Source organism: Herpailurus yagouaroundi, unplaced genomic scaffold, assembly GCF_014898765.1.
Source record: "Herpailurus yagouaroundi ecotype Mexico unplaced genomic scaffold, PumYag 163, whole genome shotgun sequence".
In the NCBI taxonomy this organism is placed as follows: domain Eukaryota; kingdom Metazoa; phylum Chordata; class Mammalia; order Carnivora; family Felidae; genus Herpailurus; species Herpailurus yagouaroundi.
In genome coordinates this window covers 40,933,894-40,952,451 of record NW_024412404.1, presented here as the reverse complement: position 1 = coordinate 40,952,451, position 18,558 = coordinate 40,933,894, and the positions used below count along the sequence as shown (strand labels likewise).

The following is an 18,558-nucleotide window of genomic DNA, read 5'->3' as shown; positions in this document are numbered from 1 at the left end:
TATATTTTCTTTTAGGAGTTTTATGGTTTTGGGTGTTCCATTTTGGTCTTGAATCCATTTTGAGTTTATTGTGTATGGTGTAAGGAAATGGTCCAGTTTCTTTCTTTCTTTCTTTCGTTCGTTCTTCCTTTCTTTCTTTCGTTCTTTCTTTCGTTCTTTCGTTCTTTCTCTTTCTTTCTTCTTTCTTGCATTTAGCTATCCAGTTTTCCCAACACCGTTTATTAAAGAGACTGTCTCTTCTCCATTGTATATTTTGCCTCCATTGTCGTAGATTAATTGACCATATAGACGTCAATTTATTTCTGAGTTCTCTACTCTGTTTCATTGATCTGTGTCTCTGTTTTGTGCTAGTACCATGCTGTTTTGGTCACTGTAGCTTTGTAGTAAAAGTTGAAATCTGGGGGGCAGTATACCTCCAGGTTTGCTCTTCTTTCTCAAGATTGCTTTGGCTATTCAGGGTCTTTAGTGGTTCCATACAAATTTTATGATTATTTGTTCTGTTTCTGTGAAAAATGCTGTTGGTATTTGGATAGGGATTGCATTGAATCTGTAGATGGCTTTGGGTAGTATGGACATTTTAATAGATTTAATTCTTCCAGTCCATGAGCATGGTATATCTTTCCATTTATTTGTGTCCTCTTCAGTTTCTTTCATCAGTGTCTTAGAGTTCTTAGAGTACAGGTCTTTTACCTCCTAAGTTAAATTTATTCCTAGGTATTTTATTCTTTTTGATGCAATTGTAAATGAGATTGTTTTCTTAATTTCTATTTCTGATTGTTAGTTATTAGTGTATGAAAACAGCATATTTCTGTATATTAATTTTGTATCTTGCTACTGTACTGAACTTATGTATTGGTTCTAGTAGTTTTTTGGTGGAGTCTTTAGTGTTTCTGTATATAGTATCATGTCTCTGCAAATAGTGATAGCTTTACTTCTTCCTTCCCAATTTAGATGCCTCTTCTGTATTTTTTAAATATGCCATTAATCTCAGTAATCTTAGTTCATTTTTTCCAGTGTAGTTTGCATTCCATAAGGTTTATTTCTTCCTTAAAAGTTCTGTTTGGACTTCTTTTTAATATGTCCATTACTTTCCTCATTGTATTTGTATTTTCCTCAATTTTCCTGAGAATATGGAGCATATTTACAATAGTTGTTTTAATGTCCTTTTCTGCTAATTCTGCTATTTTTCTTCATGTTTAGATCTATTTCTATTAACTGATTTTTCTCTTTATGGTTTATGTTTTTCTGTTTCTTTGAATGCCCGGTCATTTTAAAATTGGATTTTGAACATTGTGATTTTAATGTTATGAGTGCTAGATTTTGTGACATATTTTTATATAATGTTAACCTTTGTTTTAGAATGGGCTTGTTTAGGGGCGCCTGGGTGGCGCAGTCGGTTAAGCGTCCGACTTCAGCCAGGTCACGATCTCGCGGTTCGTGAGTTCGAGCCCCGCGTCAGGCTCTGGGCTGATGGCTCAGAGCCTGGAGCCTGTTTCCGATTCTGTGTCTCCCTCTCTCTCTGCCCCTCCCCTGTTCATGCTCTGTCTCTCTCTGTCCCAAAAATAAATAAACGTTGAAAAAAAAAATTAAAAAAAAAAAAATAGAATGGGCTTGTTTTGGCGCGCCTGAATGGCTCAGTCAGTTAAGCGTGCGACCTCAGCTCAGGTCATGATCTCGTGGTTCATGGGTTTGAGCCCTGCGTCGGCCTCTGCGCTGACATCTTGGAGCCTGGAGCTTGCTTCAGATTCTGTGTCTCTCTCTTTCTCTTGACCCTCCCCCACTCATGCTCTGTCTCTCTCCATCTCTCAAAAATGAATAAACGTTAAAAAAAATTTAGAGTGGGGTTGCGTTATGTGGAATCAGTTTTATCCTTTTAGGTTTGCATTTAAGGGTTGTCAGGGGCGGTTGAGAGCAATCTTTCTTATGGACTAATTTGGCTCCATTACTAATGCAGTACTCATCTGCAGATTCTGTCTGACAACCCATGTATGAGTGGTGGTAAGACAAATTATTTTATTTGTGGTACCCTCCATGAGCTTTACAATTTCTTTTTCTTTCCACTGGTTCTTTGTGCCCAGCCTTGAGTATTTTCCTCTTCCATGTATGTGGATCAATATTCAGTTAAAGGTGTAAGAGGACCCTTCTGTAGACCTCCAGAGCTCTCTGTCAAACTCCCTCTTCTATAGTACTCTCACCCACAAATTCTAGGTGTCTTGGCCTCTCCAAATGTTGATCTCTATGTCCTCAGCTTGGCATGACTTATGGATTCTGTTTAGGTTCCTCCTCCCTGCCCCACAGGCTAGAAAACTTCTCCATGCAGGAAGCTGGGGTAATAGTGGGGCTCACCTTGTTGTTTTTTTTTTTTTCTTCAGGGATCACAGTTCTGTATGTCTGTTGTCCAGTGTCTGGTGATTGTTGTTTCATATATTTCATCTACTGTTTTGTTATTTAAGGTAGGAGGGTAGATTATGTCTTGTTCTCCTGTCATGCTAGAAGAGGAAGGCTCACTGAAACATTTTTGATAAAAGCACACACTTAATATTCCTATGATAATTTTCTACAGTGAAGTCCACTGAATATGAAGGCCCTCCACAGGAGCTGCTCTGAACCGTGAATGAATGATACCATATTTTGAACTTTTTTTTTTATTAAAAAAGATTATTACAAATACTTAAGAAAAAGCAAGATGGAAAAACTAAAAACTTTTACAATCTCTTTTTTCTACTACTACCATTGTTTTCATAGTTACATATTAGCCTACATGTATGCATAGTTTTACATAGTAGTAATCATGTTGTCCTTCTATTTTATGTTTTTTAAAACTATATGTCATAAAATATTTTCCTTCTTTTGTAATTCTCTTAAGTCTTTCTCTTTTTTTTTGTATAGTGTGGGTTTAGTTTATTTATTCTTTTCATGGAAATTATGGTTGTTTCCAGTTTTTACTATTACTTAACGTCTCTTTTTAAAATGGCTGTGTAATATGTTATTTTTGTGAACCATAATTTACAACATAAATGATTACCTTAGCTTGAGGCTTTTAGGGCATTTTGAAATAATTTTGTGTTTAAATTTGGTAACTTAGAAAAGAATATAAAAGCCTGTGGCATTTCCAAAGGAAATGCATTGATGATGTCATCTGGCGCTTGTTCACTAAGGAACAGAGCTGACAGAATGTTACAGAGAAATAATCCATGTACAGAGTTAAATACCTCTCTGAAATAAAGAGCAGAAGATTCAGCTCAGTTCCATATATGTTTTGGTCCCCACCATCAGAGAATCTATGATCTAGTAGAGGATCTCGTGAAAAGCAAAGCTATCTCATTAGTTCCACAGTTGAGTTGGAAAAGATACGTCTGACTTGCTGTAACAGTTGTGTTCATTACATGAATAAATTTGCATGTACACTGGGTGAAACTGGATTTCAGACTGAGGAGCTTTAACTTGGAACTATACCAACTTCCCCTGCACTAAATCTTGTAAATTAGAAAATCAGTGTTCTGATAATATGTTTTATTAAGGCTTCCATATTCTCTTTCATAAAATTGCATGAATTTATAAAAATGAGGTATTGCTGGAACAGATGCAGAGCAGCAAGATGAGTTTCCTTTCCCTGCTACAGCCATAGGCCTTCCCTCCGGTAGACCTGCTGCTCTCCTTGCTGGAATCTTGGGCAGGAGTAGGTAGTGATGGTACTCAGGTATCAAGTTCCTGTGCTGGGGCGCCTGGGTGGCTCAGTTGGTTGAGCATCTGACCAGCTCAGGTCATGATCTCATGATTCGTGAGTCTGAGCCCTGCATCGGTCTTGCTGAAGCACACAGTCTGCTTTGGATCTTCTGTCCCCCCTTCTCTGCCTCTTCCCCACTTGTGCTCTCTCTCTCAAAAATAAATAAATCTTTAAAAAAAAAAAAAAACAAAGTTCCTGGGCAAATTGATTACATATTTCTTAATGTTGTTAGGCTCCTCTTTCCTTCTTTTGGGAAAATCTCAGATATATTCATTCATTTGTTTGGGAGGCAGTTTATTTAAATAATAATAGCTAATACTTATAACATTTACTATGTGCCAGGCACTGATCTAAGGCTTTATATATATTAACTTATTTAATTTTCACAATAATCCTTCCCTGTAAGTATTGCTATAATTGTCTCATAAATGGCAGGGGCTGGAACTGGACTTTTGACAGTTAGCTTCAGGGTTAATACTCATAACCACTCACTATACACACATGCCCTAGAGTCATACCCTCCAGGTTTGAACTCTAACTTGGTTACATACAAGTGAATGTACTTAGATCAATTGGCTCCTCTGAGTCTCCGTTTTCCTCATCTCTTTGCTATATTGCATATAACCTAAGTTGGTTCACTTCTTGACACATAGTAAACTTTAGCTCTTATTAGCTATTCCTTCATTAAACACATGTACGTGGAGTGCCCACCATGTGCTTGCTCTTTCAAGGTGCAGTTGTGCTGGTTTGTCTCTTTTCTAAAATTATATCAGTACTGTACTGTATGGTCCTGAAGTTCAGCATGATAGAGGATGTTCTATATTTCCATCGTCTTTCCTCCTATTGGTAAGTGTGGAAAAGAGATAGAATCTGGTCAGAAAGGGAAGAATATTCCTGTTGATTCATGTTGCAGGTCACACAGTTAAATCAGAAGAGCTAAGACAGGTTACGTCTTTTTTTTTTTTAATTTTTTTTGAAGGTTTATTTATTTTTGAGAGAGAGAGAGAGAGAGCATGAGCAGTGGAGGGTCAGAGAGAGTTCTGGCTCCAGGCTCTGAGCTGTCAACACAGAGCCCAACGCGGGGATTGAACTCCTGAACGGTGAGATCATGACCTGAGCTGAAGTCAGACACTTAACCAACTGAGCCACCCAGGCGCCCCAAACAGGTTACACCTTGTTTGAAACATGACCATCCTCTATCTAGCAAGATTATTTGTTCTGTTTGACCCAGCTTAGACCTTTGGGAGAAAGATATGTATGGAGCAGGAGGGGATACTTAATCAGCCAGCCACTTCCATTGAATCAGCCCCAGCAAATATGGAAATGATAACTGTGGCAGCCAGGTTAGCCTCATATTACCACCTCGGTGTATATTTTAAACGAATGTAAAAGCCAAGTATGGAAACCTGTTGGTAGGGAGTAGATGGAGGGGAACACAGTGTAGAAGAGGAGTATTTTGATAGAAAGTGAAAAAAATTTAGAGAAGAAAAAAATCCTGGTGAAGATAGTTGAGAATAAGCCCTTATATTTTTCTCTGAGATGAGGATGTTTAATCAGAACCTTGGTATAGACTCCGTTTGGTTATTCTAATAGTATTCTTCTGAGATGTGTCTTTATCCCTCATATTTGTATTTTGTACCAGGAATCTGACAGATCTTTGTTCTTTTCTTCCTTACAGTTCTGAGGCTTTCTACCAATGCAGGCCAATGGAAAGAAGCAGCTAGCAAGGTGACGCATGCATTGGTTAATATCAGGTAAGGAATGAGAATTTACCCCTCTCAGAGCTCCTTGGCTCATCTTGAGGTTTATTGTACCTTTCTGAGTGGAGTGTGTTGAACACCACTGCTATTTTAAACCCTGATGCCTGTAGGAGTGGCAGAAATGTCGTACTTGATCAAGAAAAGCAGGAATGCGTGAGACTTTCATATTGTCATATTGAAATAACTCACAGTGCTGTACTATGAATTTTCTTACCAAGAGACGGTTGCAAGCCCTTTTCAAGCATCACTGTTGCCAAAGTGTTTTCTGTGTATAGGCCATTTTCTCTGAAAAATTTTTTTTGCCATCCTCCATGAGTTCAGTGAATGACTCATGGGGATCTGGAACTTTGACGTTTTGCTTTACATGGCTCTTTCTATTTGTGGTAAACAGAGGCAAATGGAGCTCATGGGGCTAAGTTATTTTAGTTTCCTTATGAAACAGCAAGGCAATTACAGAGTGCTATATGTATTGGATAAAATTGATTCAGGCATGGAATTTGGTTTAGGGTCTTGAGGAAATACCACATACTCATAGGAGTGAGCTGTTTGTAAATGGAGAGAATGTGCTTTCAGTATCATGAAATCTCAAGCTCACTTTCCTTGCTCCCTTTGTGCCTATCATTTCCCATTTTCTCAACATTTATTAAATTGTTCTTGCAAACAATTGAAAAATTAACACTGAGTAGAAGAGGCAAACCCAACAGATGGGGAAACTTGATTTAGCTCCAGATGTAAGCCTTGCCAGACATTCCCAGCAATAGTAATGCACGTCTACAACTTGATATAAATTCTTATATGTGACAGAGCTGGGATTTAGTGTTTATTTCTGTATCTTTCTTTTCTATTCTTTTTTCCTCTCTCTCTCTTTCCCTTTTTTAAAGGTAAAATGTCCCTTAGTGATTTACAGCAGTATTTGGCACGTCTGGGAACAAAAGGAAAAGTGTGAAATGTGTGTGTTGGGATGAGGGGGCATGGGGGTGAGATGTGCTAACAAGATTGCACTGAAGGTTGATCTGCCTTACCTGACCCCAGAGACATTTTGCCGCAAACACAGTTTTATAAATCTCACAAATGCATATCCGTACCTAGCAAATAAACCAGATACTGTAGTGAGGGCTTATGATAAATGTGATTTTCTGTAAGAATCAGGAATTACAAACTGTCTTCTCCCAAATATCCCTTTGTGACCCAAGGGCAGTATGACAAATGTGGGTGTTTGAAAGAAGCTCCAGATTCTGGGCTAGAGTATGAAGTTCATACCAGTATAATTTATGTTGTGTTTATTTATTCATGTATTTACTTAGGCTTTCCAGGCAGCTCCTTTTCATCTGGGACCTGTTTCCTTGATCACATTCCTTTATGCTTGCTTTATCTTGTACTTTGTTGCTTTCCCTTTCAGTGGCTTCTGGCTTGGCCACTGTCCTTATTCTTCCCAAGGGCCGTCAAATAGCTGATTGAAGCTTTTGGCCTGTGCTTTTCTGAATAGCCCAGAAAGCATTGGGCTGAACTTTGAGCAGATGCCTATAACCATGACCTCTTTCTTTTCTTTGCAAGTGTCTGTCAGGCCTATACCTTGACTTTCATTCCTCACATTTCCTTGATGAACTTGCTGCAGAGAATAGTTACATCATTTTCACTGTTGCTAATGAATTTCACTTGGGAGTATATGTCAGAAGTATCAAGGATCCAGTCATTTTTCTCAAGAGAATACAGGAAAAATGCGTTTGGATGTCACTTATCACTAAGGCCCGATTAGGGCAAAATACTGGTGATGCTAAGCCAGCTAAAGTTTACTTTTTTTTCTTTCTGACATTTATTTTCACTTACCAAGTGCTAAACTTTGTGCTCTTTTATATACTGTCTTCTTCTTCGATATTCAAACTCTAAAGAGTATATTACAAACTTTTAAAAATACACTCTTTCCAATGAGGAAACTGAGTCTCAAAGATATTGTGAATTGCAGAAAGTCCCACAGTTGTTATTTGGCAAAGCTGAGAATCATAAGTCCTTTAACTCCCAAGTCCAGGACTCAGGGCTCTTTCTTCTGGAAGTTCTTTATGTTTAAGAAATGTCTGCACCCAACTTGGGTCTCGATCTCCCAATCCTGAGATCAAGAGCCATACACTCCACCAACAGAGCCGGCCTGGTGCTCCAGGGCTCTTTCTTCTGTACGGTAATGGTCCTATAGAGTTGCCATGGAGGTAAACAGAAAACTCAGTATGATGTATTGAAAGGAGCATGGAAATTTGAATTAGAGAAACTGGATTTAAAATTTTTGTGGCTACCACTTAATGTGTGACCTTGAGCAAGTTACTTATCTTCTCTGGACCTCTTTCTACTATCTGCAAAATGGAGGTCACGTTTCACAGGGAAATAGTTGTGAGAATTATATAATGTATGTGAGAGCACTTTGTCAACTCTTAAGATACTGGCCATTTCACTGAGCATAATATATTTAAGATTCTTCTCCGTTGTAGCAAGTGTCAGAATTTCCTTCCTTTTTAAGGCTGAATAATATTCCAATTGCATGTATATGCCACATTTTGTTTATCCATTCATCCACTGATGAAATCCCAAGTGGGTTGCTTCCACCTTTTAGTTGTTTGTACATGGGTGTACAGTCCCTCCAGTCCCTGCTTTCACTTCTTCTGGGAATATATTTAGGGGTGTAATTGGTGGATCATGTGATAATTCTGTGTTTAATTTTTTGAGGAATTGCATACTGTTTTTAGGCCTAGCATTTTGAGCCTTCCTTAGAATGTTTCCTAAGTATGTCTTCATTTGTCCCTTGTATAAAAAGTTAAGATGTTAACAACCTTAAAAGATGTTTTGCTTTTTTTTTTTTTTTGTGGGCAGACTTTTGTTTTGAGTTTATTATTATTATTATTTTTTAATGTTTATTTTTTACAGAGAGAGAGAGAGAGTGAGACAGAGCATGAGTGAGGGAGGGGCAGAGAGACAGGGAGACTCAGAATTAGAAGCAGGCTCCAGGCTCCGAGCTGTCAGCACAGAGCCCAATCTGGGGCTCGAACTCACAGACTGCGAGATCATGACCTGAGCCGAAGTCGGACTCTTAACTGACTGAGCCACCCAGGCGCTCCTTAAGTTTATTTTTTTAAGAGAGAGGATGTGCATGGACGTCTGCATGCAAGTGAGGGAGGGGTAGAGAGAGAGGGAGAAAGAATCCCAAGCAGGCTCCGTGCTATCAGCATGGAGCCCAACACGTGTCAGAAAATTGGCCCCTTGGGTCTCCCAGGGATACTGTGGGATGTTTAACTATTGGCCACCAAGTTTATTATCAAGGGTATATAAAGGCTTAGCAGTAAAACTATGATAGTGTGTAACATTTACTTCTGTTGTCATAAAGATTGTTTGTGCTGATCCCATACCTGGAAGGGATTTCTAAGGAAGAGTGAATGAACTCTTAGCCACCTCTCCTGTAGTATGTTCTTTGATAACCAGGGGAAGGGTTTGGGCTGCATGTGAAATTTTCAGACATCTAACAGTTGAGAGGGTCTCAAACAGGTTTGGCGGTTGATGACAACTACAAGTTATGTCTTTGAGATCTTCTGGAATGCAATACATCTAACAGCAACATTAACATAGTATCTTACCAGCAGGTGAAAAGCAAGGCTGCAGACTTTTCTGTTCTTTGGAGTTTAGATTGTGACAGTGAAAATTAAAATTGCCTCCACATGCTTGGAGGCCTAAATTTGCTCAAGTGTCAGTCTGTTTGCTTTTCACTTGTCTTTCGTGGCTTAGTCATGCTAGTTCTTTAATTGTCAGAGTTATTTGTGTTTAAACAATTTGTCTCTCTCTTCCTGTTTGATCCTTCAGAGAGATTCTTAAAATGCAGCTGCTTAGAAACTGCTATTTTTTGAATTGAATTATAGTTGACATACAATGTTATATCCGTTTCAGGTATACGACATAGTGATTTGACAGTTCTGTTCATGGTGCAGGGCTCACCATGATAAGTGTAGTTACCGTCTGTTACCATGCAAAGCTATTATAGTATTATTGATTGTATTGCCTGTGCTGTACTTTTCATCCTCGTGACTTACTTATTTTATAACTAGACATTTGTACCTCTTAATCTCCTTCACCTATACCATCAATCCCCCAACCCTACCCATCTGGCAACCACCAGTGTGTTGTCTGTATTTATTAGTCTATTTTTGTTTATTTGCTTTTTGGTTTTGTTTTTTAGATTTCATATGTAAGTGAAATCATATGGTATTTGTCTTTCTCTGACTTATTTCACTTAGCATAATATCCTCTAGGTTCATCTATGTTGTTGTCAATGACAAGATTCCATTCTTTTTTATGGCTGAGTAATATTCCATTGTGTGAGAGTGTATTTGTGTATATACCACAAATTTATCCCTTTATCTCTTGAAGGACACTTGGGTTGCTTCTGTATCTTGGCCAATGTAAATAATGCTGCAGGAAACATAGGAGTGCATATATCTTTTCAAATTAGTATTTTTGAGAAACTACTGACTTTATTAGAACACCTGAGGTCATTAACATACAGAGCCCTGTGTTTGTTCCTTTCCATGGGCAGGTTGTTCTTTGCTTTGCCTCAAGAAAAAATATTATTGCTCCATCTTTAAAATACCACTTTGAAAAGAAAATCCACTTTGTGTAATTGTTACTTCAAATGCCTTCACGCATCAACTGGGCCACAAAGGAAAAATACTCTGAGGGGCCACGTACAGGACTGGAAGGAAGGCATTTGGGAAGTTCTGCTTGGAGACACCTATGCTAAATATTTCCTGCCACCACTTAGCAGATTACCCCAGTGAGGTCATATACTTTAGGATGAGGTCTGCTGACTATTAACCTAATTAGCCAAAAGAGGAAAAGAAAAATGTGAGACTAAAATCTGACCTTCATCTAACCAACTTTCAAGGTAAGTAATTTGAAGCCCTTTAATGAATCTATTCAATTTAACATCTTAATGCTTTTCACTTAATTAGCATTTTATTAGCACCAAGTTCACAATCCTATTCTCTGGTTGCTCACAGAAATAGTGGCTGAATCACTGCAAATAGGTTTTTCTTCTGATCTGTAATTTTCTTAAGGTGGATAAAGTTTTAACTCTATGATTAATATATTATATTTTTCTTTTATTTGGAATGCATTAACCTAAAGTTTAGTTTTTCTTTGATGATGACCTTTTATCCATTAGGCTATTTTTGAGACAGAGACAGACAGAGCATGAATGGGGGAGGGTCAGAGAGAGGGAGACACAGAATCTGAAACAGGCTCCAGGCTCTGAGCTGTCAGCACAGAGCCCGACGCGGGGCTCGAACTCAAGAACCGTGAGATCATGACCTGAACTGAAGTCGGAGGCTCAACCGACTGAGCCACCCAGGCACCCCAAGAATGACTTTTTAGATATTACTGTGGTTAGTAACAAGCTTGGGGTTTGGAATGAGAATTTATTGCATTTCTTTGTAAGTCTCATAATTGTTCACCTTGTGAGTTTGCCTCTGGTCCCTCTGTTTGCTCCATGATCTTTTTGTTTCAATGCTGAAGCTGTCCTCCCCCTACTTCCTGCTTATGTGCTTATGTAGCTGTTTTCCTTCACCCTAAAAAATGTTCCCTCCAAAAAAAAAAAAAAAAAAAAAAAAAAGGAGGAGGAGGAGGAAAGCTTTAAATGTACACTGTGCTAGGGAGGCTAGGGAACAAGAATAGCTCTCAGCAGTCTCTAGATAGGGGGGTTCATTGAGCATAACACCCTTTGGAGCAGGCTGCATATAGAATTCTGAATGTCATGGGAAAAAAGACCTCAGGCAGTAATCAGGGAGAGCACATTCACTGTTGATGTCCAGAGTTAGGGTTGGAAAGGGAATGTAAGGTCTCGCTCAGCCAGGCAGAGTCCCCCCAAATCCTCTTGCCCATGACCCTGTTTGAGCTACAGAATTTGCCTTAGTCACAGTTCTTTTATCAGAAAGGGTACTGATGAGTTGAGGGGAAGAACGGTTTGACACAAAGCACTTCAGCTGAAGGATGCAAGTTAGTCTAATGAAAAGTATATATGGACCGAAGCAATCAAATGATAGGAGCAGAGGCACTGGGCTGATGACTCTTGAGTAGCAAGAAGTACATGAAAATAAGCTTCTAGTCCAGTTGTCTGCTCAGAAGTGGCAGACCGGCAGGCTTACATTATCGCCTGGGTTAGAATTGATCAGTAATGACCTTTCTTGTGTTAATCAGACCCTGCTGATGCCCCATTACAGAGAATGAAAAGCATTATGCAGATTAAAACAAAGCACCAAAATGAGGCTGCTATAATATCGTTTCCCCAGTGACTGGGAGTATTACATATTATTCTAATAGTTGCTGTTCCCTAATCTCTTAAGACTACAGCTAGAAATAAAAAACCCAACACTGAATCCCGTGTGGTTAATCATCTGTTTTGCCCTAACTTGGTTTGTGTTGCCAAGTGAGGTTTTGCATTAGGTCATAGCTGGGCTTGGTGAACTGCAATGCGGTAAGGAAGTCTTTGTTGAGCAGATTCAGATATTTGTAACGAAATATTAAGATTACTATTTGGGGCTGCTGTGATTTTAGGTAAGTGCGACTTTAGTGTATCAAACCCCTCCTTACCTCAATCTGAAATTTCTTTGGGGTCTTTTTCCACTTTGCCTTTTTAAAGGAAAATTTCAAGAAAATATACATAACATAAAATTTACCATTTTAACTATTTTTAAGTCTACGTTTCTGTGGCATTAAGTAAGCCCACATTGTTGTGCAACTATCACTATGAGCCATCTCTTTCATATTCTTCAATTGAAACTGAAACAGTAACTCGTTCCCTCCTCCCCTCAGCCCCTGGCAGTCACCATTCTGCTTTCTGTGTCTATGAGTTTGACTACTATAGGAACTTTATATAAGAGAAATTAAGCAATATTTGCGCTTTTATAACCAACTTATTTTACTTAGCATAATGTCCTCAAGGTTCTGTGTTGTGTTATGTATCAGAATATCCTTTTTTCCTTTTTTTCTTAAGTTATCTCTGTACTCAATGTGGGGCTCAAACTCAAAACCCTAAGATCAAGAGTCACATGCTCCACTGACTGAGCCAGCCAGGAGCTCCTCCTTCCTATTTTTTTTAAAGACTGAATAATATTCCATTGTATGTATACCACATTTTATTTACCCACTTATCCATCGATGCACCCTTTGCTTCTACTCTTTGGCCATTGTGAATAATGCTTTTATGAACGTTGGTGTACAATTATTTGAGAACCTGCTTTTTCTTCTTTTTTTAGTGTTTAGGTTTATTTTATTGTTTTTAAAGTTTATTTACTTATTTTGAAAGAGAGAGCAGGGGAGGGGCAGAGAGAGAGAGAATCCTAAGCAGGTTCCATGCTGTCAGCACAGAGCTTTACACAGGGCTTGAACTCACAAACTGTGAGACCATGAAATCAAGAGTCCGAGGCTTTAACTGACTAAGCCTACCAGGTGCCCTAGCTTTTTCTTCTTTTCTTCTACCCAGAAGTAGAATCGCTGATCTATGGTAATTTAATTTTGGGGGGAATCACCATAACGCTTTTCTACAGTAGCTGTACCATTTTACATTCCCACCAACAATGCCTAAGGGTTCCAATTTCTCCGTATCATCGCCAACCTTTATTATTTTCTATTATTATTATTATTATTATTATTTTTATTTTTATTTTTTATTTATTTATTTTTTAAATATTTATTGGCTCACCTGGGTGGCTTAGCCCGTTAGACATCTGACCCTTGATCTCATCTTGGCTCAGGCCATGATCTCATGGTTCATGGGTTTGGGCCCCACTTTAGGCTCTACGCTGGCAGTGGATCCTGATTGGGTTCTGTCGCTCCCTCTCTCTGCCCCTCCCCCTCTTGTGTGCGTGTGTGTGCTTTCTCTCTCTCTCTCTCTTTCAGAATAAATCAACTTAAAAAAATTGATTTATTTTGTGAGAGAGTGTGCGTGTGCACACATGCACACACATGTTGGGGGAGGGGTAGAGAGGGGGGAGAGGGAGAGTGGGTGAGTGAACAAGGGAGCATGAAATGGGGAGGGACAGAGGGAGAGGAGACTGTCAGTCTGTCCCCTGCTGTGGGGCCCAGTGTGGGGCTGAATCCCACAAGTCCTGAGATCATGACCTGAGCTGAAATCAAGAGTTGAATGCTTAATCAACTGAGCAATGCAGATGCTTGTGTATTTTTTTTTTAATGTTTGTTTGTTTTTGAGAGAGAGAGGGAGAGGGAGACAGAGACAGAGACTGAGTGTAAGTGGGCAAGGGGCAGAGAGAGAGGGAGACACAGAATCCAAAGCAGGCTCCAGGCTCTGAGCTGTCAGCATAGAGCCTGACGCTGGCCTCAAACACACAAACTGTGGGATCATGACCTGAGCTGAAGTCAGGGCTTAATTGACTGAGCCACCCAGGAACCCTGGCCCTCTATTTTTTGATAATAGCTTTCCTAATGGATGTGAAGTAGTAGTATTGAATTGCAGTTTTGGCTTGCATTTCCCTAATGACTGGTAGTATTGGTGATCTTTACATGTGCTTATAGGCTATTTGTCTATCTTCTTTGGAGAAATGTCTATTCCTATCCTTTACCAATTTTTAAATTGGGTTGTTTGGGTTTTTTGTTGTTGAGTTTTAGGAATTCTTTATATATTCTGGATACCAATCTCTTATGAGGTATATGGTTTGCAAATATTTTTTCCCATGGATTGCCTTTTCATTCTGTTGATCATGTCCTTTGATGCACAAAAGTTTTTAATTTTGATGAAGTCCAGCTGATTGTTTTTCTTTTATTGACCATGCTTTTGGTGTTATATCCAAGCAATCATAGCTAATTCAAGTCCTGCAGCTTTCCCATGTTTCCTTCTAAGAGTTTTATAGTTTTAGCTGTTACATTTAGGTCTTTGATACATTTTGAGGGAAGTTTTGTATATGGTGCAAGGTAAGGGTCCAACTTCATTTTTTTGCATGTGGGTATGGAGTCTACCCAGCACCCACTTTGCTTTTTTGATATAACATAGTTATGATTTCTTAATTTGAATCAGGCTGAATTAACTTGTAAGCACAGAAATGGAGACTCCACATTTTTTTCTGTATGCATCTGTTGTGTTTTGTGTTTTAGGTTTGCTCATTCCTCTGCTTGTTTAGAGGTGGCATAACATAGTGATTAAGAGTAGGGTCTCTTAAGAGTTAAGTTGTCTGAGTTTGAGTCTAAGCTCTACCACTTACTTTGGACAAATTCTTTAACCACTCTTTGCTTTTCCTCATGGAATGGGGGTCGTTGTTGAGATGATTAAATGACAATATATGTAAAGCACTTGGAATAGTGCCTAGCATACCATCAGTGCTATATAAGTGTTCATTGTTATCATCTTCTTAAAAAGTTGTTCTTAAGGTGCAAGTCTGGAGGTCTTACCAACCTTGGTTCTAATGATCTGCATGGGACTTCATTCTAGACAAGCAACCCCCTTCCATATCCAACTGTATTCATTTCTCTTGGCTTTACTCATGTGGACTTAGAAGGGACCAGAAATATAGAATGATACCATTTACAACCTGACATCAGGGGCCCCATTGGAACTTAGGTTGTCAGTCTGTATCTTGGCATCATCATTGGGAAAATAGTTTGGACAGGGAGAGTTTATGTTTTCCCTCACTTCCAGCCCTTTGAGGAGATATTTGACCAAGAAACTTTGGCTTTACTATTTTAACAGTTCCTTCTTCTCATTAATGTGGTTAAAGAGAATGTGTCCAAAAGGAATATGCTTATAACTGCAAAGATACTAATCAATGTGTTCTAATGTCTGATTGGAGGGATTATAGATATTTTAATTTTTTCTTACATTTTAATTTATTAAAAACATTCGTCTGTGGATTTTTTTTTTAGATACCCTTTATTTGTAAGTTGACAAAATTCCCTTCTATTCCTAGTTTATTGAGTGGTTGTTTTTTTGGTTTTTTGTTTTTTGTTTTTTTTTGTCATAAAAAGGTATTGGGTTTTGTCAGATGCTTTTTCTGTGTCTATTGAGATGATTTGTTTCTTATTCTATTGATACAACTATATACATTGATTTTCACATGTTAAACCAGCCTTGCATTCCTGGGATAAAGTCCACTTGGTTAAGATGTATAATTCTTTTTATATGTTGCTGGATTCAGATTGCTAGTATTTGCTGAATTTTTGTACCCACATTCGTCAGAGAGATTGCTCTGTAGTTCTCTTTCCTTGTGGTCTTTGTCTGGTTTTGACACCAAGGTAATGGTGGCCTCATAGAATGAGTTGGGGAAATGGTCCCTCTCTTCAGTTTTTTTTAGAAGACTTTAAAGGATTTAGAGATTCTTTAAATCTTTGGTATAGTTCATCCATGAAGCCATCAGAGCCTGGACTTGTAATCACAGGTAGTTTTTTAAAAATAGTAATTAAATCTTTTTGCTTGTTTTATAGGTATGTTCAGATTGCCTGTTTCTTTTTGAGTTAGTTTCAATAATTTTGGGTTTTTTTCTTGTTTTTTGAAAAATATTTTAATGTTTATTTATTGATTTTGAGAGAGAGAGAAAGAGTTGAGCAGGAGAGGGGCAGAGAGAGAATCCCGTGCAGATTCTGCAGTGTCAGCACAGAGCCCAATGTGGGTTTCAAACTCACAAACTGTGACATCATGACCTGAGCAGAAATCAAGAGTCAGTTCTTTAAAAATTTTTTTTTTCAACGTTTATTTATTTTTGGGACAGAGAGAGACAGAGCATGAACGGGGGAGGGTCAGAGAGAGAGGGAGACACAGAATCGGAAATAGGCTCCAGGCTCTGAGCCATCAGCCCAGAGCCTGACGTGGGGCTCGAACTCACGGACCGCGAGATCGTGACCTGGCTGAAGTCGGGCGCTTAACCGACTGTGCCACCCAGGTGCCCCAAGAGTCAGTTCTTTAACCGACTGAGCCACCCAGGCGCCCCTAGTTTCCGTATTTGTGTCTTCCTAAGAATTTGTCCATTTCATCTAAGTTGTCTAATTTATTGGCATACAGTTGTTTATAATGGTACTTTATAATACTTTAGTGTTTCTGTAAGGTGAGTAGTAATATACTTTCATTTCTGATTCTAGGAATTTGAATTTCTTCTCTTTTATCAGTCTAACTAAAAGGTTTGTCACTTTTGTTGATCTTTTCAAAGAACCAGCTTTTGGTTTTATTGGTTTTCTTTTTTGTTTTTCTATTCCTTATTTCATTAATTTCTACTCTTTATTATTTTCTTCCTTCTGCTTATTTTAGGCTTAAACGTCATTAAAAAAAAAAAGCCCTTAATGTTACATTAGTTTCAGGTGTACAATATAATGATTGACAAGTCTATACAACACGTCTATATGTTATGCTCAAATATTACATGGTAGAAATAATGTAGGGTGGGGATGCCTGGGTAGCTCAGTTGGTTAAGCATCTGACTCTTGATTTCAACTTGGGTTATGAACTCAGGGTCATAGGCTTGAGCTCCCCATTGACCTCTGTGCTGAGTGTGGAGCCTGCTTGAGACTCTCTCTCTCCATCCCTCTCTGCCCTTCCCTCATGTTCTCTCTCTCTCTCAAAATAAATAAATTAAAAAAAAAATAATAATACAAGGTATATTCTCTGACCCCAATAGAATGAAATTAAAAATGAACAACAAAAATAAATTTGATCAGAGAATATATCTTGTATTATTTCTGTCATTTTAAATTTTTGAGGTTTATTTTATGGCCTAGCATATTATCTATCCTAGAAAATGTTCCATATGTCCTTGAGGAAAATATCTATTCTGCTGTTGTTGAGTGTACTCTTTTCTAGATGTCTGTTAGGTTTAACTGATTTTTAGTGGTGGTCAAGTTTTCTGTTTCTTTGTTGATCTTCTGCCTAGTTGTTCTAGCCATTATTAAGGAATGGGTATTAAAGTCTCCCAATTTTTATTAGGTTTTTATTTTATTTTATTTATAACTAACACATAACATTATTTACTTCACTAAAAGCCTTATGGTACATACCAGGTTTAATAGAATTGACCTCAGTTTTGTTCACACTGACTCCAGTGAGTTGTATTTGGGTTTTCTGTGCTTGAGACTGCTTGATTTCTGCTGTTGCTGTTGGTTTGTTTTCTTTCAGGATCAAGGTGGGTACTTTCATATAAAATCTTATTTTTAGTTCCTTCTCTGGCAATTCTTTTCTCGATTTTTAGCCTTGCATAATTATACTTAAAATGGAACCAGCTTCCTAAAGCCACCAAGATAAATCTTCCTACTCCAACATCACATGATCTTCTAATTCTACTAAAATGCCCAAGGCCAGCCACAGAAGATCCTAATGAACCATATAATATTGAATCCCATGCATAGGGAATGTTTTCCACATCTAAAATTCCTAGGAGCTTAAAGGGCTTCCGCTTTGCTGGTTTGCCAGGCAGTGGTGTGGCGGCCATGGGCTCTAGTACCCAATTTTTATTGTTGAATTGCCTCAGCTTTTATTTCTGTCATGACATACCTTTTTTCATTCTTTTACTTTCATCCTATTTGTATCTTTGAATCTAAAATGTGTCTCTGGTGGATAGCATATAGTTGGATCTTGTTTACTTTAGTCTGACAGTCTCTGCCTTTTGATTGGGTTATTTATTCCACTCACATTTAGTGTTGTTGTTGATATAATTGAACTATGTCTGCCATTTCATTTCTAGTTTGCTGTGTGTTTCATGAATTTGTGTTCCTCTGTACCTTTGTTTTTATTTTTTTAAATGTTTGTTTATATTTGAGGGAGAGAGAGAGAGTGAGAGTGTGAGTGGGGGAGGGACAGAGAGAGAGGGAGACACAGAATCCGAATCAGGCTCCAGGCTCTGAGCTGTCAGCTGTCAGCACAGAGCCTGATGCAGGACTCCAACTCACGAGCTGTGAGATCATGACCAGAGCCAAAGTCCAGCGCTTAACTGACTGAGCCACCCAGGTGCCCCAACTTTTTTTTTTTAATTAAAAAAAACTTTTAGAGAGAGCATGAGTGGGGGAGAAGCAGGAGGGGAGAGAGAGAGAGAGAGAGAGAGAGAGAGAGAGAGA

The 18,558-nt window shown here is 38.5% G+C and overlaps 1 protein-coding gene and 1 pseudogene across 1 annotated transcript in view; one reads left to right on the top strand and one right to left on the bottom strand.

The window, feature by feature from the left end:
- The window catches only part of ARMH3 (armadillo like helical domain containing 3), a 177,392-nt gene that overhangs the window by 78,508 nt on the left and 80,326 nt on the right, over positions 1–18,558 (top strand). Inside the window, exon 23 of the mRNA XM_040486247.1 lies at positions 5,406–5,481. Coding sequence (XP_040342181.1) covers positions 5,406–5,481 — 76 coding nt within the window. The remainder of the gene's footprint in view (positions 1–5,405; positions 5,482–18,558) is intronic.
- LOC121037148 (cytochrome c oxidase assembly protein COX20, mitochondrial-like) lies at positions 17,639–18,129 on the bottom strand (annotated as a pseudogene).